This window comes from Candoia aspera, chromosome 9 (genome assembly GCF_035149785.1).
Source record: "Candoia aspera isolate rCanAsp1 chromosome 9, rCanAsp1.hap2, whole genome shotgun sequence".
Taxonomy (NCBI): domain Eukaryota; kingdom Metazoa; phylum Chordata; class Lepidosauria; order Squamata; family Boidae; genus Candoia; species Candoia aspera.
The window spans coordinates 20,849,236-20,870,871 of NC_086161.1; the positions used below are offsets into that span (position 1 = coordinate 20,849,236).

General features: G+C 39.8%; 2 protein-coding genes across 3 annotated transcripts in view; one reads left to right on the top strand and one right to left on the bottom strand.

The window, feature by feature from the left end:
- Positions 1-10,204, top strand: part of ZMAT4 (zinc finger matrin-type 4) — a 140,754-nt gene extending 130,550 nt beyond the window's left edge. For both annotated transcript variants that reach the window (XM_063311085.1, XM_063311086.1), the window contains exon 7: positions 9,899-10,204. In XM_063311085.1, the coding sequence (XP_063167155.1) occupies positions 9,899-9,914 (16 nt within the window). In that variant the 3' untranslated portion in view covers positions 9,915-10,204. The remainder of the gene's footprint in view (positions 1-9,898) is intronic.
- Positions 1-21,636, bottom strand: part of LOC134502748 (disintegrin and metalloproteinase domain-containing protein 9-like) — a 658,699-nt gene that overhangs the window by 307,236 nt on the left and 329,827 nt on the right. The window lies entirely within an intron of this gene.

Sequence of the window (21,636 nt, forward strand, 5' to 3'; positions counted from 1 at the left end):
AAGTGAAACTTTAGGGGCATGACCTGCTTGCACCTAGGTTGAAAGTGATCAGAAGATACCTATGAAACCAAACCAATTGGGAAGAGTTTATTCTTCAAGCAATAGTTGGCAGTTGCTGGCCAAGCTCTTGTTTCCACCCTTTTCAGATGAAGGCTACAGACAGAGACAGCCCCTGCACACGTGTGAATCCTTAGCACTGATCTCACACAAAAATGGCTTCAGAGGCTGAAGGATTCCATGAAAACCTTGCACACTTGAAGGCTGAAGCACAGCTTTCAAAATATTAAGAATGTCCTTCAGAAGAAGAGAGCAGACAAATGAAATACCGAAAAAGCAGAGCTTCTTCCCCCCAAAAGCCCACGTATTATGACCTTGAAGCCCAATTCTCACCACACAACTTTTTGAGGTCTCTCTTAGAAAGGTAGCATCAAAAATCCAGACAAGCACCAATCCATTTAAGAGCAGACAAGAGGCTTAAATAATTCTGAAAAACATACAATGTGGCATGGTCACCTGATCATTCCAGGAAGTGCTGCAGAACAGAAGCCATCTCTGTGAAGAACCCATAATGCTGAGGGTGCAGAGCATCTCATACATTTTCAAAAATGAATAGGTCTGGGTTTTTTTCCTTCATGCTGGCAAGATTCATCCTACCCTGGAGTCACATGGAATGAAAATCAAGTCTACTCCCAGAAAGTTCTAGGATGAAATTATTTACATCCCTATTCATAGGATTCTGGGAAAATTTAACCATCCCAATAATGATCGTAAAATTAAGATTTTTTTTCCCTTTAGAATAGCCTTTCACAACCTTTTGACCCTGGAGGAGCCCTTGAAATATTTTTCAGACCTCAGGGGACCCCTGCACATAGGCCAGAAGTTACAAAATTATTATATTCGTTTCATGGGTAGGCCTGTATATATTCATTAACAGTGCTCTTCAAGTGAAAATAAAGAATGAAACTTACCTCTTTAATGTGAAGTTGCCTGAATCTGAAATAATTTTTTTAATCAATCATGATTTCCCAGGGAACCGCTAGTGACCTCTTGCGGAACCCTGGTTGAGAAACCCTGATTTAGAAGATCACTCAGTAATAATAAGAAATGTATTCTCCAGCTCAAGCCTGGAGATTTAACAGGGGCTGGTGTGAGAGCTGCAAAAAAAATCCTGTTGGTTTTATTTAGACTGTGTGCACAGATGCTTAATTGGAGCTGGTATTTATTAACATAAGCTGTTTTGTCATTCCAAGATCTGAGCTAATCATAATATTACATCTAATGTGCTGAAGAAAATATTACGTCCTCCTACAATTGCATCTATATTTCACCTTGGCTGTGTTTGGGATCTATAAGCCACTTACAAAACATGGTTGACCTCCAAAATATAAATATGATGTATGAAGCACATCGCTTGAGTGTGGTAGAATATATGTTTTGTGTTTGGAAGGTCATGTTTAATCTCTGGCAGTTAAAAGAACCAGGTAGGAATGACCCTTTTGCTCTTAAATTTTGGAGAACACTTCCATCTAGAACAATGGGAGATCAAGACTGCTCAGCCTTTTTGGACCATGGTTGTACTTGGTTTGTGAATGGGATACTGGGGACTGGTGAGGCCATATCAAAGGAGTGGACAGGGTCAGGACAAAAGTTAAATTTTATTTCATTTAAATTGAATCAAAGTAAAATCAAATTAAATACCGGTAGTATGAGTACTCCCCATCTCTCTGTTGAATTATTCTTCCTCCCCTATATTTCATATTTAAGAAGATTATTTGGGAGCAACTTTTGAAAAAGCTTTCAAAACCTTCAGACTTGCAAGACTGAAGTTAGCCCTTCAAGGCAATCCAGACAAGAAGAACAACCATGAGTACTAGCTCCATCTTTATCGTAAGATTACATTAACAGAATCTTGCAAGTCTGAAAGTACCTCTCCCGTCCCTTGTTTCTGCTCTCCCAAAAAGTAGGGAGGGTCCCTTCTGAGATGCTTTCTCCAACCCTCCTCCTTTGGACTCAAATTTTGTTTATCAGACTGTTGTCTAGGCTGCAGCTCTTCCTCCTGTCTCCCAAGGTCATTCCCACATATCACTACAATCATGTGTTTAGGTCTAGCTTTAGAAGGGCACATCTGACCCCAGCTGTACTCCCCTGCTTTTGATGGGTCAATATTTTCAGCTGGTTCGGCAACCACTTCCATTCTTCTTAAATGATTTAATTTTAGCAACCCCCAAACAGATTAGGGAGTCATACACCATGATACCCACAGGTACTATGTCATCCCTCTCCCCCCCCACACACAATTTATATGTTGCTTTGCAGAACTTTTCCTTCTAACAGAGCAGCCTCCCTAAAGGGAATGCACTGCTGTTCTGCAGGCAAGGCTGCTGAGACTCTTGGGGTAAAGAAGCTCAGTCTAACAGCTTACAGTAGGTATAGCTTACTTATTGGACAAAATGTATGGAAATAGGTGGGCTCTGGAATGGCTTTTATAACATTTCAGGTCAATCTGGGGCAGGTGCCTGGCCAATTGGCTGCAGCTGTGATCTCAAGATGCAAAAAGGATCCCAGTTCTACTTCTAACAAGATTAGGATCAGACAGCTTCTGTAATGGTTGCCTACCCCACACACTCAGACTCACAAGAGGTTACTTAAATGAAATCTGATTTATTAGGGAAATTATGGCAGATACAGAGAAAGCTGAGAATGACAGAAAGCGCGCCAAATACAAACTGAAAACCCTCGGCTCCAAAGGTAATCCCTCCCCCCTACCGGCCATAGCAACCACCCCCTCCCAGGTGCTGTTAACCGTCTTCCACACATCCTGGGAAAGCAACCTTGAACACATGAGACAACCCCAACACATTCCAACCCGGCAGCCAACAGATAAGAACTCCCCGAAGAGGAATCTTCCTCTCTCCCGAGACCAAACACGTATCAGGCAAATGACATGCGAAACGTTACGATGTACCAAGCACATTGGAACGGTGAACATGACATCTCCCAAAGGAAGAGGCCATCACTGAAAGAAGTATCTTTGATCTCTTGCTAAGGAGTCCAAATTTATATTTAACGCTGCAGTTATTTTGGTGCCAACCATGGGTTCTAGCCCTGCCTTAGGCACAAAGCCAGCTAGCTGAGTAACCTTCTGCCACTCCCTATCTCTCAGCCCTAGGAAGAAGAAGGCCAGGGCAAACCACCTCCAAAAATGTCTCCAAGAAAATTGTAGGGACTTGTCTAGGCAGTTGCCAGGACTAAAATCTGACTCAAGGGCACCAAACTGACTGACTCGTCATTTAGTGGTCACAATGAACAGTCTGTTTTATTTTATCTACAACTGAATTGTTTTGTTTTTCTTGCGGTCCAAGTTATTCTCAATCATTTCCTCCAGCACCACAATTCAAAGGCATTGTTTTTTCTTCCTTCGGGTATTCTGAAGGCCCAGACTTCACAGACACATGTTACAAACGGGCAAACCATGGGCTTTACAAAACGTATCTTTCATGGTGTCTGTACAGCGTAATATTTTGGATAGATTTGTTATAGTCTTTCTCCCACGTAGCAGACATCTCTTATATTCATAGCTACAGTCACCATCGCTGGGAATTTTTGAGTCTAGAAAGATAAAGACATTTGTTTATTTGAAAATTTACATAACAGCCCAACTCATGTAATCATAACTTTGGTCAGTATATATCATACAACCTCCCTCCACCTGGCCAAAAAATATTATAATAAAAATTATACAGTACAGGATCAATAAAATTAAGTCCATATTCCAACATCTTCTCTGCCTATTTGTACTGGGTTCTCACTGCCTAGTTATATATTTATAGATAAATATAAATTTTATTTATACACACACACAAACACATATATTTATACATACACACACAAATATGCATATTTACTGAGCAGCAGGCTCACTTTTGCACTCTTATTTCACCATCAGCAAAACAAATCCTGAAGACTTCCTTACTTGCAGCCATCAAACTGGCATTTGAGGCTGTCAAAGTTTTCCCTGGCAGTTTTAGTTCCAATTCTTATTTCTTCTAGTCCAGAATTTTTCATGATATACATGAAATATAGGTGACCTTCTTAAATAAGGTGACAGTATATAAATAAATAAATTTATTTATTCCATATTCTTTTTTAAATCACCAGGATAGGTTGATTTTATGTGAAAGTCATGTATATCTCAGTCCAGTAGAACTTTTTAAAAAAGTATATATAAAAAAGTAGGACTTTAAAAAAAAATACCAGCTAAGATTTGAAGTGAATTTCTGCGGCTTTTGACTCCAGTGGAATGATGGAATTCTGAGGACTGTAATCCCAAGGCAGTTCATTAGTAGCAGCTTGGTGAAGATTGAGTTAATGAAATTATATTCCTGGGAATTGGGACTGAGAATTAAAAAGTAGTTCTGTTGTTCCATTGGTGGTACAGTGGATGCAGCTCTGCATTCAGCCACCCCTCCTGATTTTCTTTAACAATTAAAAAAAATACTCTCTATATATAACTCTCAGAAGCATCACCAGTTTCTCTCTTGTGAGATTGGTATCTCACTGTGAATTTTTTTTTAGCAAAGAATAAAGCTACATATGCTTCAAATGAAGTGTTTTAGATCTTATGCAAGCACAAGCACTTACCTGCTATTCATTAAAGCAGCTGTGTCATTTTTTTCAGGCACCTGTGTGGGTATTTTAATGAATCAAATATCAGCACATCTTTAATGCAACTTTTAAAGCAACTGTATCTATTTTTTTGACTTGTGCGGGAAAAAAGAGGGGCTGGTTTAACAGGAGAGGTGAGCTTGCACTTGTATGAGGTCAAAGACACTTCCTCTGAATGAGTTTCAAAGCCAGCATAACCCTAGCAAATAGAATTATTTCAACTTCAGTTGCAGTCTACGTTCTTCTCATTTTTTGGCCAGTGTCCTTGTCTCTGAGCCTTTCCTTTTCTCTGTGGAAGCAGAAATGCAGGTCTTAGACCTGGAGCAGGTTACTCTTCTTTAAGACTCACCAACTAGTCTTCTGAAGAAAATGGTTGCTTCCTGACTATCAGTACCTATCATAGCATCCATTTGGTGGAAATGCCCACTACACCATCCCAGATTTTCAGATGTATCCACAACCTCCTGAAGGTTGCGGACCCCTATGAAAACTGAACTGTCCTGAAAAAACAAGTCTTTCCAACATCTCAACAATTTCCATTTTTAAAGCTGCCATTCAGGGTTCTCTATCTTTACAAGAAACTTTAGCATGAGATAGAGAATCTCAGAATTAGAAAAGATCCTTGAGACCATCAAATCTAGCTCCTGCTCAGTGGAGGAATCTCAAGAGACAATCATCTAGCCTCTATTTTGACACATCCAATGAAGGGAAACCGACCATTTCTCTGGATCCTTGCTTCTACAATTGAATTGTTCTTGTTTCTTCTAACATTCAGTTGGAATCTGTTTTCTCGTCATTTAAATCCATTATGCTGTGTTGGGCACTCTGGAATGATAGAAAACAGCTATTAACCTTCTGGGTGACATCACCTGTGTCAATCTTCTCAAGCCTAAGCATGTCAAGAGTGTCCACGGAGGAGGTCAAAAGAGTTGATATGACATCCATGACACTGTGATTGAAGCCCTGCCCCTAAAAAAGAACCAGGCCTACAGTCATAGATGCCATCTTGACCTTTTGAGTCCCCAACCCCCATCCCACAAGATGCCCTGAGTTCTCATCACAGGCCATGGTTTCTAGTCCTTTGATCATCACCCTGGTTGCCCTTTTTTGATCTGTTGAAGTTTCTCCAAGTCCTTCTTTAAATGTCATTTAAATTGCCACTCATGTTCTAGGAAGGTCATATTTTTCTCTGTTTCATTCACTTCTGTATGTGTTCTGTAGAGATTCATTTTTTCTGCCTACAGTTAGTTTTCCATTGAGCTCCAGGAAATGTTGTTAAGCACTGAAGCCATAAAGCACATCTGTCCCAAATTTAGGGCTAATCTGAATGGTTTTAACGTTTATTAATAGTTATGTGTTTATTCTGTGTGCTTTCTGCTTCACGCTGAGAACCAACTGAAATATGAGGGAGGAAAATGGTCTGTAACATAATCAAAATTCTAGCAGATGAATAATTATCAAAGCTAGTTGGGATTTAACTGCATTTTAATTTATCACTCCTTGCCTCTGAAAAGAATCTGAATAATTATCCTTCCCCCAGGAAGGGAGGATATAATATTTCTGTCATTAGGAGATTTAAATTTCTCATCTTTCCTTTTCAGAGTAAGCAGAAAATAGTTGTGTGGATGTGTTCAAGTGCTTGATCATAGCTAGAATATCATTAAACTCTGAAGCCTTTGATTTATTTTGGTTCTGAGTGACTAACATGGTGTCTCCCCATCTCAACATGGAACATTTGGGTTGTATTCACATTACATTGCAGCTCCTAAATCTGGGCTTATAAAACACCATTGCTGTTCCTGCACAGCATACAGTGGCCGCCCAGCCCCCCAATAAACTATATGCTGGCTTAACAATGGTTTGGTTCATGCCAACGGTTCACTGAATTCTCACAGCATGTTGAATCATTGACTGCCTGAATTTTTTTTTCCTCTCTTTTTAAATATAAATTTTATTAAAAGTTTTAAAAAGAAGATGAAAACTAACAATCACTAATACAGAACAAAGAGGAAGGAAGGAAGGAAGGAAGGAAGGAAGGAAGGAAGGAAGGAAGGAAGGAAGGAAGGAAGGAAGGAAGGAAGGAAGGAAGGAAGGAAGGAAAAAAAGAATAATAAGAAATAGAAAGAAGAAGCTTCCAATTTCCCCTGCAGCAAATAAAAGTATAATTACAAAGTTAACTCTCTTACTTCAGTTACCAAAAAAAACCCCTCACTTTTTTCTATTATCTATTTTTTTTCCCCCTAATCATTAAAACCACAAATCATAAGATCATTTTTTTCTGTTTCATGCAAAAAATCTATAAGGGGTTTCCAATCAGCCATAAACATAGATAATGTCTTTTCCCTAATCAAGGAAGTCAATTTAACCATCTCGGCAAGTTCCATCATCTTCACCAGCCATTCCTCCATTGTGGGTAGTGTCGAACCTTTCCACTTTCGAGCATATAATAGTCTTGCTGCAGTTGTCATGTACAGAAAAAAGTTCCATGACTTTTTTCTAGTTGCCTGTCCATTAAAAGAAAAGCCTCTGGTTTCAATTATACATTAGTTTTTAAAATCTTCTGAATTAGTGTATGTATTCATACCCAATTTTTTTGGCTTTTTTACATGTCCATCATACCTGATAAAATGTCCCTTCATGTTGTTCACATTTCCAGCAAAGATTCAAAGTACCTTTATTCATTCTAGACAATGTCTCTGGTGACACATACCAATGTACTGTACATCACTTTATAAAAATTCTCTTTAAGACTAGAACATAATGTAAATTTCAATCCACCGACTGCCTGAATTGATTTTGCCTTTCTTAGCATTTTGGGCAAACCCAGCCTTACTCTTATCTTACTCTTATCGTTCATCATTTGGAGAAGAAAATGAGCCAGAATTTAGACTTGTTGACATACTGCAGTGAGCCATGCCTTGTTTAACCATTGTTTATTACCAACTTCCCTGGATTAAGCTTACACAATGCACTGCATGATAAATGTTGGCTGTTTTCCTTCATCATGCTCAGCTTAGCAAACAAAGCAGAGTCTTTAAATATATGGTGTTTTGGATGAGTGTAATTGGGTGTGCATCATCTTCCACATGAATGTATCTGCTTGTACATATCCATACAGGCTCACAGGTCTGTACTCAGGTGGTCCTGGAAGTCAAAAAGTCTATTTTCCAAATGTTGGAATTATTTCTGTAATTTTGATGGACAGGAAATTGTCCCTCCTTTCTCCCCACCCCCACCCCCAGCTTTTGCTCCAGAGACCACGTATTACAGGTTTCATGCCATTGATTAGGTGCCACCAAGTTGGTGTTGACTCTGAGTGACCTCATAGGATTTCTCCAGGACAATCTGTCCCCAACTAGGTCCTTCAGGTCTCTCAAAGGTGCACCCATCACTGCTGTCGTTGACTCCAGTTCTTGCTTCTGTTCAGTTTTGCTGCACCACCAAAATGCATTTGAAAAAGAAAGCAGCTTCAGTGTGGCAGTGCATCCATGATGGCATCCAGAAGCTTTCTGTATATGTGTGTGTACCTAGGCCACTGTGCAGGAATACAACAGGTGCTGAGGGGGAGGGGGCTGTTTTGCTGTGTTGTTTTTTGACACCCTGCTTGAGTAAACACCACACAGAAATGACCTAAATACTACAATCTCTGCTGAGACTTGTTTGGTGTTTTATGCAACATTGTGTTAGCGCAGTAACCCAAATGATTTTTTAAAATTTTATTGAATTTTAACCTGCCATGTTAAGCAGGTTAAACATATGCAGACACAACAAAAGAATTATTCCGTATATTACATTATAGGCTGGTTCTTTGTCTCAAGAACGATGAAACCAATAAGTGTTATTTCCTTTATAAGATTCTAATACTCTGAGATCACTTTGCTGTCATGTTGGATTTTCTTCTCTGAAAGTAAGAATAAATTGCAGGCAGATGAAATGGTATGTGGAAGAATTAGGAATAGACCTTGATTTATTATTCCTCTTCTTAGTGTGTTCTGACATATCAATCTGAGGTCTCAGTCAAATAGCCTACCTTCAGTTCCCAACTTTCCCATATTACCATTAATTGTGTTAGGCAGAATTTCAAGAGGAATGAGGTAGAGAGCAGGTTAAACCATGGAATAATAAAGAAGAGAACTGGGTAAGTTTGCTATTTCTTAGGAAAAGCTGAGCATTGTGAAGTGTGTAGGGATGGGTGAATCTGTTCATTTTGATTTCTTTCCATTTCTCATTCAATCTGTCAATTTCATTGTCTCATTTCTTTGTAGGTGTGTTCAGGTCATCGCTGCCCATACTAATTCGATGAATATTTTTTTAAAAGTTGGCACTAAAATTTGAGTGTGTGTGTGTGTTTGTTTGCCTTTCTCTAAATGTGAGTTTGCCAAGCAACCCCAAAGTGAGGTTAGCTGCATCCTTGTTATTGTCTGTAAATCCATCAAGACTTGGCTATGTCAGCAGGCCTGGGGGGTCCCAGGAGGCTGGAGACGTTGTAAGATGTCCCCATCATTGTTAATATCTACTCTGTGCCTGGTGGTTTGCATTTTCAATAATTGATTGTTTTATATTTTTAACAATGCTTGTTTTTAAATATTTATTGTTTTATTGGTTGTAAACTGCCCAGAGTCACTACCTGTGAGATAGGCGGCTATATAAATTTGCTAAATAAACAAACATCGGTGTGCATTTTTTTGCACATTACGTTCACAGACATATGCATTTCTGAGTTTTCTCCAGTGTATTTTTAATTACCATTACTGGTGAAGTACATTGCCAAATTCAGAGAAGTGACAGCAACAGTTCAAAAAATATGCAAGTAAAGACACAGAGTGGTAGGCGGCAGTATTGTGACCAAAACTCTCCCCACGACCCAAGTTCGATCCCAGCAGAAGCTGGATTCTCGAGCAGCCGGCTCAGGTCGACTCAGCCTCCCATCCTTCCGAGGTTGGTAAAATGAGCACCCAGCTTGCTGGGGAAGGTGACGACTGGGGAAGGCAATGGCAAACCACCCCGCTCTATAGTCTGCCAAGAAAACGTCACAAAAGCAGCATCCCCCCAAAGGGTCAGACATGACTTGGTGCTTCCACAGAGGACCTTTCTTCAAAGAGGTTTGCTAGCTGGTATGAATTAAGTACATTTCTCTCCTTTGCTAGAAGTAAATAGGACATTTAATAGAAACTTGGCATCCCAGAATAAAAAGCTACTCAATAACACTAAGGTCCTTCTTTCTCTTTTGCAGCCTGAAGAATCAGTAGACAGTCATCCCCAAGTGAAGTTCAGCCTCTAATAATTCTACAAAAACAAGCCCTTGCACATGGACTGATGCTTTCTTGGACAATGAGCATTTCCTGTGTGACATCATTAATGTATAGCTAACCTTTGCTTTGAGCAATGAATGGATTTTACTTTTTATTTTTATTTTGTGGTGAGTAACAAGATTCAGATGGATTTTTTTATACCCTTTGGAGATAGAGTCTATATATTCAGCCTAAAATCAAGAGTATGTTTTAAAATGTAAGATATATCATCCATCTTCGGAGGCCAACAGAATAAAATATTTTTTTCTTTTTTTCGTATTTATCCTCAGATTTCTTCAGAGAGTATAAGATCCTATTAAATTATCTATAATTGTGATGTAAGTAACAAGTCTTCAAGAAATAAACTTGATATCTTCACCATATTCCTGCATGATTTTTGTCATCTAAATGGAGTGGGAGAGCAAAAAGGAAGAAAAACATGACTCGATTTTTCAGTAATGTAGAATTAATTATTTCCTCCAGTATTTGATTTCCAGTGAGATTACTGAAGAGCCAGTTTGGGGTGGCGGTTAAGGCACCAGACTAGAAACTGGAAGACCATGAGTCCTGCCTTTGGCACAAAGCCAGCTGGGTGACCTTGGGCCAGTCACTTTCTCTCAGCCCTAGGAAGTAGCCAATGGCAAACCACATCTGAAAAACCTTGCCACGAAAACTGCAGGGACTTGTCCAGGTAGGCTCTGAGATTCAGACACAATTGAATAATTTTTTTTTTAAAAGGTTACTGAAAAAGGAAAACAAAATAAGACACATTTCCAGCTGTTATTTTTCTCTAATACTGAACTGCTGTAGTGAGTTAAAATGGAGTCAAAATGAAAAGGAATTTCAGGGAAACACTAAAGCAGTGTTTCTCAACCTTGGCAGCTTTAAGACATGTGGACTTCAACTCCCAGAATTCAGCCATGCTGGCTGGGGAATTCTGGGAGTTGACATCCACACGTTTTAAAGTGGCCATGGTTGAGAAACACTGCTCTAAACTTAAAAAAAACTAAAAGAACAATTCCCTATCTCCCCCAGCCCAAAACTGAGCTTCCTGAGAAGGAATGTTGAGTATCGATTGCAGGGATGTCCTCAGAAGGGTTAAAAAAGTCAAGATGACAGCAACACATGTAAAAAAGGGCTGGGTCTTTCATCACATAGTTGCGGCTATCAAGTTGACTCTTTTGACCCTCCTGACCAATTGGAATGGAAGAACAGAATGTGAGACCCTGTTGGAACTGGGCTGGCTGGCTGGAGTACCTGGAACGAGAGTATGACTGATTGGGAAAAGAAAGTCTACTGCTGGTATGGTTCCAGGTTCTTTCTCTAAATGAATGGAATCCTCCACATTTGCCACATTTTGTGAGATGCAAAATATATGGGAAAACATTAAAAAGAAATTGGAAATAAAGAAACAGAGAGAGAGAGATCGTATATCCAGCTTCAAGCCAGTTGGAATGCATAAAATAATTGCCATAACATCAGCCTATAGCAAGCTGAGAAAGTTGAGGTCAGACGGAGATCTCAGACGGAGATCTCATTTAGCTAAGGTTTTGGCCATAGAGTTCTCTCTCTCTCACACACTCACACACACACTACACTTGATCTTAGCCAAAAGGCAGAGAAATGAATTAATATAATAATTGAATAGTTTGGGTACCCATATGCATTTTTATTTAACCCCTTTCTGGGTAGTTCCTGATTTTGAAAGTGCCCTTGGTGGTTAGGTCTCACTTTTAAGGATGTACAATATTAGCATAGTGTTTCTGAATGCTCAAAACTAAGCTCCTATCAATAGATGAATTCTTAACATTCATTTCATATCATTGCTCTTAAAATGGAATCAAATGCAGATATAAAATCCAAGATGAGCTCATGTAGGTTTATATTTTTCCATTAAATGGTGTAAAACTAAACAAAACAGCAAAAACGAACAACCCCAACTATTCTTTTTTTCTTCATTGTCACCTCTGGTCAGATGGCCTTGGAAAATCTTCCCCCTTCTTTTGATCGCAGATGAATTTAGGTTCAGGATACATCTGATGAACAGCACTTTGTCTCACAAATCATGCCCAACCCTTTAGGAAAGAACACTGCTTCTGTCCTTAGGGAGAAGGATGGTTTTACTTTAATCATTGAGTAAGTCATACTGTAGGAGCTAGGGCTGTGCAGATCTTTGATGGAGATCTTGGAAGAACACTTAAGGAAGCACCTGCTCAAGGCCAATTTGTAGAGCAACATGGCCCCCTAAGAGTGAAGCAAAGAGGAACACCAAAAAGGATGCCAGATGTCACACCAGATGCAGGGCCTCTTTACCTTGATACTGTGCATCATGTTGCCTCTATGACATAAAATTCCTCCCCAAGGGAAACTAGTTTGGCCTCATGTGGGTCAAATAGATACAGAGGTAAGGATGTCTGCAGGGTGGGGTCAAAAAGTCAAGATAGTGGCCCTGATGGTGTCATCAAAGCTCCTCCTGGTTTTTTTTTTTTTTTATATGTGCCCATTTCAAAAGCAGGCAGAGCTTCAATCATATCATGGCAGCAGGCATCTTGACTTTCTTGACCATATCCTGTGGATTCCCCTGTAAGAGGTCAAAGAATTTGGGATCAAAGGGAGGATTAAGGGGAAGGGTCTGTCTCATCCAAGTGGAAACCTGGATTCAGACTTGAGGATTACTCTATAATTATAGCACTCTTCAGGTCTGGAGGAGAATATTATATGTTCTCCCAGTCTTTGGGGTAAGATGGATGGAACCCCTTGTTGAAAGGGCTTGACATACGTTGCATATGTTTTGGTATTGCTTGTCCATCTTGTTCATTCTGGGAGTTGAAGTCCACACATCTTCAAGTTGCCAAGGTTGAGAAACACTGATTTACTCTATTGTATTTTTATTTACCCAATGTATTTTTATCTTGTTTTCCATATATTGTGAGCTGCCCAGAGTCAATTTGGAGTCAGGCAGCACCAAAATTGAATCAAGTAAAGCAATATATAAATGATTAGCAGCTCCTGAAGGCGAATCTGTCATTCTTTGTAGTCCCTAATCGAGAAAAGAAGATGGAATGCAACAACTGTTTCTTTACAAAGCAGAAAACATCCAGGCCTTCCCCTCTGGAGGAACAGAAGCCAGACCAAGGGTGGCTTTTCTTGTTGCTTTTTAGCTTTTTTTCAAGAGCCTTTGGCATCAAAGAGGAAACAACATAAATACTTAAAGAGGCCGTGGCTGCCAGCGTCCCCAGCACTTCCATCGTAGCCATCCCAGGGAAGTGGATTTATTAGACCCTCGTTATGCCAAAGGCTGAATGACCCCTTTTACCAATGAAAAAGCAGTGCCTGCAAGACATGGGCCTGTGTGCTGTCACAAAAGGACCACTTTCTTTGGCTCTCTGTGTTTTAAAAGCAGCTGGGCTTTCATCGTGCTGTTGTGGACACCATCTGAACTTTCTGGACCCCTTCTACAGATGTCCCTGCTCTGAAGTCCTGACTGAGACAGGCAAGAAACATTTGCCAGCCTGGGGACATAGGAGAACTTGGTTTGAAAGAAGTAACCGGGTTAAATACAAATTCCTAAGACTCCAGGAGGGCTGCAGGGGGAAGGGGAACTTTTCAAATCTGTTGTCTGCCTCTTGGGTTCCATCCATTAAACTCAGCCTCCATCAGTGATAAAATATGCAGTCTTGCATTTTATCACTGAAAGACTTTTGCCAAGGTTCTGACAAGGTAAAATCTGAAAGATTCAAACTACCATTGTGATCCATGTATTTGCTCTCATCTTGGGTCATCTATTATCAAAGACAACGCAAGAAACACTGCAGGGTTCAAAGGTTTGCCCCACCAGCATACAAGTTGTCCTTGAGGCCATTACTATGAGCTAAAAATCATTAAAAGTTGTGATTTTGACATACACTTGCACACTTACACACTTGACACTTTGAACCCTGTCAGCTTTGTGAGGTAGTCTAGACAAGAAGCACACCCAGGAGTACTAGCTCTAATTTTCTTGTAAGGTTACATTGACAGAATCCTGCAAGTCTGAAAGTACATCTCTTCCCTCCCCTCCCTTTACAGTCCCAGAAACCAGGGAGGGTCCCTTCTGAGACTTTTGCCACACCCCCATTCCTTCTGTGGGCTCAGCTGCCTCTTATCTGACTGTTGCCTAGTGAGGTTCTTTCTTCTGTCTCCCAAGGTCATTCCCACATACTGTTACAGAGAGGGAGGGAGAGGGAAAGACAGACCACCTGATTCTAAGTGACTCTGGATGGTTTACACTAGAAAATCAGGAACAAAAAATTAAGAAACTGATCATAGATGTCCAAAACAGAAAAACCAAACCTAACAACAACAACAACAACAACGACAAACCCTACAGGGGCTCAGCAGACCCCCTACCCCAGGGCTTGGGAGAACAGCCAGATTTTTGAAGGCTTTTGCAACATCATTAGGGTTTTCTAAACCTTCTTAAACCAAGCCAGGTACATCCCAGAAAACAGTTAGGCAAAACTGAAGCAAGAGGCACATGGAGGCAGGATTACTGGAACGCAGATGAAACAAGTAATCGCAAAAGAAAAAGATCATATATTTAATTTAACAGTCCAAAGTTCAAGTAAGGAGGGCAATCTTTACTTGCCTTCACACCCAACCAAAATGATCAGAAGAGATGGGTTGAATTATTTTATGATAAGATGTTAATGGAATTGAAGTAGGGATTTCATTGATGCATTTTGTCCATTTTTTTTCCAGAAACTGGCAGCGCAGCTTACAACTTCCACACTTACCCAGAATAGGGTATACATTGTGGATGTGTATGCACTAAAATGGACAATTAGGAAGACCCACCCTGTCTGGAAAATATTTTATTATGGAAAAATATGATGCAAAAAAAGTGTGCACCCTTGGAAAAATGGAAAATGTATATATCAGAAAAAATATAAATGTAGATGTAAAGAGTCACTTGTTGAGATGGGCAGCTATAGAAATCAAATAAATAAATAAATAAAATTAGTGGGGTGTGGAATTTTCTGGTTGAATCACAAGGGAGGTGGAAATGGATCAACATGAATGTATGGTCAGGAATACCAGAAACTGAACAAACCCAAAATATATGGATTTACCCATCCCTAAGGCATGATTAGTGCCATGTTTCCAGAATCAAGAACTCAGAAAAGCCTTCAAGACAACTTTGCTGGACCCATGTTTGCCCAATTCTAGGGAAACCTTCTATAACCTCTTTTTGTCATCTTGACCATCTTAAGATTCCTCATCTTCAAAAGATGATGCTCCCAGACAGTTTGTAGTTCCTTAGCTATGCAGGTGTCAAGAGTGTTGGAGATGTTAACAAATCAGCATGACTCAGTTGGCATGTAAATTTATTTTATTTATTTATTATTCAAATTTAATTAAAATGAGTTTGTCCCATGATGTGACTCCATGCTTGTTAGAGGAAACTGTTTGTTGCCACTCCCACTTCCTCTCTCATCTCTTCCTCCTTCTTCCACCAACCAAGGAGGCAGAATGCATGCTGCTCTCTCTCCCTCTATTATGGCCACATGCTTGGGCCTTGAAAAAGGATTTTTCCCAATTTCTGCATGCAGCTCTTAGCAGCTATGAGGGCTAAGGGTTCATTAAGTTTAGGGAACAGAAGAAACAAAGGAACTTCATTTTTCCACCTAAGATGGATGTAACTGAACCAAGAATAAAATCAGTAAGACTCTTTTTACTTTTAAACCTACTTTGTCTAAGGGTGTGATTCTTTATGCTTGGGAGGGCTGAGTGTGTAAGATCGATAACCTGTATTTCTCTGACATGCTCATTAAAGCTATTTAAGATAATATTCTTTTTCTGTGTGTAGCGTCTCTGCTATGTTAAGCTCTGCTCCATTCAGTGGTCCTAGCTGTCCACTAATGGCTTCAAAGAGCTCTTTAAGTCAAGTCAACAGTGATTAGGGAAGGGATTAAGGGACCATTTGGCCCTGGCAGCCAATATAAGGCTTCAGTTAGGATCTTAGCAAGTTGGCCTAGCCAATAGCTTCCTGCATGGAGCTTTTAACATCTTTCAAAGTACCTGTTCTGCTGAAACTGTGATCTCCATGTTTCTTTTACACTCTGGGAATACTGATCCTTAGCTTGCTTTTTTGAACCCCTTAGCCTCAAATTAAAAAGTTGGCATATTTTTATTTAAATTTTTTTACAAGTTGGTTTATCTTTCTGTCTTTCTATCTATTTATCCAGTATCCTGCTTACTACAATGGCCAAGGAGATGATTGAAAAGTCTATTAAGAAAAGGGTTCTTCTGTATTTGTTCTTTCTAACAGCTGGCCTGCTCAGATATACTCTAAACTTGTCACCGTTATTGATGACCTATCTTTTATTTACCTTGGCTGATCTTGAAAAAAGATAAGCAGAATCAAGCCTGGTTAGTTCTTGGATAGTTGATCACAGAAAATCCTAAAGCTTTAAACTAGAGTGGGAAATTATGTCCATGTAGTCTCTGGGCATCCTTACCTTTTATCCTTAATTCATTAAATTCCCCTTTTAGACCTACAGTAAAAGGGACGCGGTGGCGCTGCGGGTTAAACCGCTGAGCTGTCGATCGGAAGGTCGGCGGTTCGAAACCGCGCGACGGGGTGAGCTCCCGTTGCTCGTCCCAGCTCCTGCTCACCTAGCAGTTCGAAAACATGCAAATGTGAGTAGATCAATAGGTACCGCTTCGGCGGGAAGGTAACGGCGTTCCGAGTCGTCATGCTGGCCACATGACCCGGAAGTGTCTATGACAACGCCGGCTCCAAGGCTTAGAAACGGAGATGAGCACCGCCCCCTAGAGTCGGATTCGACTGGACTTTACGTCAAGGGAAACCTTTACCTTTACCTTAGACCTACAGTACCGGTATTAATGACCTTGTGTCAGAAGATCCAACCAGTCAGCCTTTGCCAGCCTTGTGCCCTCAAATGTATGTTCTGATTGGGGATGACATAAGAGTCCTGGACAAAAAATGCCGCATCAACTTAGATGTTTGGGATGAAGATGGGCTTGTTTTCATCTGCCCATTCAGTATATATTTAAGCCATCACAGGCACAATGTGGTAGAGCTTAGCCTGTGTACCCTAATCCACATGGCTGGCAGAGTGGGGTTATCCCTCTACCACTGCACCACACAGGCTCTATGGAGCTAAGGAAGGTCTAATCAGTGGCAGATCAAGAAGGATACTGGCAGCTATGGGAAAGGGTATGCCAGTCAGATATCGATCCCAAATGAGGAAGCCTCTTAGGATGGTCATTTGTGCATAACTAAAATTTAAAAATTAAAAGGTAACGGAAAATTGACACATGCTAACTCATGTGTATGTATAGATGCCAATTTATTTTTGTATATCATTTTTATTAAGAATTTTTATTATAATAGTAAAATCTAATACAAACTAAACTTAATGAAAGAGAAGAGAAGAGAAGAGAAGAGAAGAGAAGAGAAGGTAAAAAGTGCAAGAAAAAGGAAAAGAGAAAGAGAGAAGACAGAGAAAAGTAAGAATGTAATAAAGAGAAAAGAAATATGTAAAGAAGTGAGTTCCAACCTTCATCACAACAAGGATAAACAAAGTTCTTCACCCCCTCTAAGGTTACAAGCAATTATCTCTTCACTCCATATCCCATCCCTTATCTTTAGGCAAATCCATAAAACATCATCTTTTTAGTCCTGGTGTCAGCAGAAAGTCCATAAAGGGTTGCCAGAAGGAACAACATATCTTGTTTTAACCTTGATCAAATAAACCAACTCTATGTTCATTTCTTCTACTTCTAACAGTCTTAATCTTAAGATATGTATAGATGCCAGTTTAGAAAGAATTACTATAATTTATTTGACTATTTATTTGAATGTAAACATTTTCATGTGTAGAAATTCAAGAAATACATTGACCTTTAGCCTGTGAGAATTAGTTCTCTCACAGTCAGTGAAATATATGATAGCAAATCTGACAAATACAAAAATGAAGGACAGAGATGGAAATAAACCAGCCCACCCAAAAGAGGGGGCCAAGCAGACAGTTATGTAGGGCAGAAAGGAAAGCAAAGTCCAAGAGTGTTTATTTCTATATAGCAAACTTTTTCTTGAATCACAGCAGTTGCTGAAGTTCTTTGGATCTGACTTCCTAATATTTATGCTACTTTCTCCAGTAAATATTACTTATCTGAAGCTCCCAGTTTTATTATAACTTTAAGTGGTCCATTCCTGCTTGTAGGGTGAAGCCTAGCATGACCATAATAGAGAAGACTGTGATCAAATGACTTGCACTTTTGCCCCAGCTGCTGTTCTTACTTTAGGGGAGGGGTTCTTGAGCTTGACTTGGGCTTCAAAAAGACTATAGTCCATTGTAAAGCAGAGCATAGATGGGGGTGGTGGATGGGGTTTATAGGAGGTGGCTTCAGGGGTCTTCTAAGAACCCCTTGTTAAATTTGGGGAAATTATCAAAGTTCCTAGTTCAGTATAATTTATTGGAGTATACAGAGTGTAGGGAGACAATGTAGAGAGGAACACTGATGAAGGATCCACTCGCAATAGTCTGGTCATGTCTATAGGGATGGAAGTATTAAGGCAAGTGTCCCAAGGCCTGCAGCATGAATCCATGCAAGGGCTGCCAAGTAGGAGAGTGTTTCAAGAAGACCCAAAAGAAGGTGGCCTCACATACTACTACCTACAACTTTAATTACTCTCTTGACTCTTAGCTAAGATGGTTCCAGGAAAAATAAAGCAAGAGAAACAGGATGCCTTCATTTTTCTAAACCACCAAGTAAAAAAAAATATTCTCATTCCCCTCTGTGACTGAAGAACTCCTTATGAACAACTTGCTAGCACATCTTTTTCCAAAACCATGCCAAAATGCAACAGAACAACCTTCTCCAACACACTGAAGAAATTTGTTCGACAGCTAGGTTGTGGCTGCAGTCTCTGTTCAGTATAGCCATGAGGGAGACTGTTGTAGAGCCTTATTCTGATAGAAGGGAGATGCCTATGCGCAGGCTGTAGACTGAAGGTGAGGCTCCAGTTCTACTTAATGTTCTGTATGTAAAAATCTAGTATGCTGAATATGGTGCTAAAGTAGATTTTCTTCTTTGGCATGATGGACTAGGAGAAACGATTATGGTGGAAAGAAAGAGAAGGGTGGACACATGGATAGACGAGATCATGGGAATGTCCTTGAGGAGCTATGAGTTGTTATTGGAGTCTGGAGATAGATCAAAATGGTGAGTGTGTAACCAAGCAGTCACCAAAAGTCATGATTGGCTTGATGGCACCTAACGAACTAAAACAATAACCCTTCTTATTAGCCCCCCCCCCCCACCTCTTGCCACTAGCAAAAAGAACTAGGTGACCATAGTCAATGGAAGTAATTCTACTTTGTGCTCCTTTATGAAGTTTTCTCCCTCCAATGATTAATTTCTCTTTAGTTACTATTTTAAGTCGTTTGTCTTTGTCAGCTTCCTGCTGAATCCACTTAATTAGCAACTCCTGACCTTTAAAAAGCATGCTCCATGAAATGCAATGATGAATGGAAAAAAATCTAGCCTAATCTCCTTTCTGGTGATCACAGAATAATTTGCCTGGGCTGGCCCTCTCAGATGATCTGGCAGCTAATGCTTCCTCCAGAAATTGTTTCTGGAACTCTCTCTTTCCTTAGGAAAAGGAAATGAGATGACTTTTTGACAACCTGGTATAACGTAAGCCAAGATGGGTGAATAAAAGAATTTGAATGAAAGAGACATATTTTATAATAAAAGACATTGTGTTCTAGATCAGCCTTCCACAATCTGTTGTTCTCCAGATGTGCTGGACATCAACTTCCAGGATTTAGGAAATTATAAGAGGTGAAATCTAACATATCTAGAAGGCAAATCAATAGGGAAGATTTACCTAGAGATATGTGGAGTCCTTGGTGCTCTCTGAGCTTGGTTGTTTGCTTGCAGTTGTTTCATTACCCAACTAGGTAACATCATCAGTGCAAGTAAGTGTGAGGTTTGCTCCCTGTTTATATATAGTAGCTTGCCCTGCCAGTTTTGGTGGGAGTGTGGTTTCCCCCTTGATAGTTCCTTGATTAGGATATTGTTTTCTGCTTGATTGTTGGTCTAGTGTTAATTTCTGCTTATTTGGGTGTAGGCAGCTGGACAGGATGTGTTCTGGTCTTGTTTTCTTTCTTATCTTTTTTATTGTCTCTTTTGAATGGTGTGTAAATGTTGTTTACCTCTATGTGTCTGTTGATGGCTGCTTTGTCTGAGTGCCAGGCTTCCAGGAATTCCCTAGCATTTTTGGATTTGGGTTGGTCTAGGTTGCTGACAGTTTCCCAGTTGAAACTATGGTTGAGTCTGTCCATGTGTCACGAGTCTGTCCATGTGTTGTGAGATTAAGGAGTTTTAATTGTGTCTTCTGACCACTAGTTGGTGTTCATGGAAGCCCTCTGCTAGCCTTCTGCCTGTCTGTCCTACAGAGTGGCTGTTACAGTCCTTACACTGTGTGTTGTAGATGACGTATGTTGTACAGTTAATATTGGTACTGCCATATAGATTTTGTTTTGTTTTGTGGGAAGCCATGTCATCTGAGCTATATTACATTATTGAGTATAAGTGTTAATCCACAGAGAAAGATGAGCTAAAGGGCAAGTGTACTAGCTGAATACCATCTTGTGTTCAAAAGTTTGAGATGCTTCCACTGTCAGCCAGTGAGAAAATATTCCTGAAAACACTGTGAATGATGGACTTCTAAAGAAGGTAAAGAAATGTCTGCACTAAGGGTCAGTTAAACAGCTGAGGCCAAAGGTTATGTCATCAGTCATCAGAGAGCTGGTCTGGAGGAAAAGTAGAATTAAATTTTGCAGCAGAAGATCAGCAGTTAGCAGACCATCCAGGGACAGCTAAAGATACAGAAGGAAGAAGAAATCCTAAGACACACTGAACAAGTTCCAAGAGGAAGGAACACAGATAATTTGTATCAGGAGACCAGTGGGAAGCAGCAAACACATAAGCATTCATAACAAGCTGCAGTCACATCAAAATGACAATCCTGTATTTTGATCTCACGATGCAAATTGTACAATTATATACTTGCATCGTGACATCATAAGCACATAATTCTTGTCACTTCCATCATGGCATCATGTTGCAAGGACCCCTGCCTGTATCAGGCATCATGTGTGAACCCAACACTCTGGATTCACCAAGATCTAGAAGCTGTATTTCCATGACATCCTAAATTTAGTTAGGTTTAATCTCAAAATTTTTCTGTGGTTCTGTTAGGCACACCTATTCTGATTTGTACTAGTGGGCCAACCCCAGGTAGATTTGTGCCACAGGAACCAATGTGTTTATCAATACATACTGCATTGAAAATTAAATTAGACTATAATTTGGCTTTGGGGATAGAATTTGGTGAAAAATTCCACAGAAATTTAAGGAGGAATAGTCAGATTATATTTTAAATTGTATTTCATGAACTCAGCCTCCCCACTATCATGAACTCAGTCTCACTTAAAGCTAGTCAGATCTCTTTAATTTGGTCATTGACCAGCAAATATGAAACTTATGGCATTACTTTTTTAAATATAATTTTTATTAAGAATGTTGATTAAAGGAGTAAAAACTAATAAAAAGTGCAGGAAAGAAAGAAAGAAAGAAAGAAAGAAAGAAAGAAAGAAAGAAA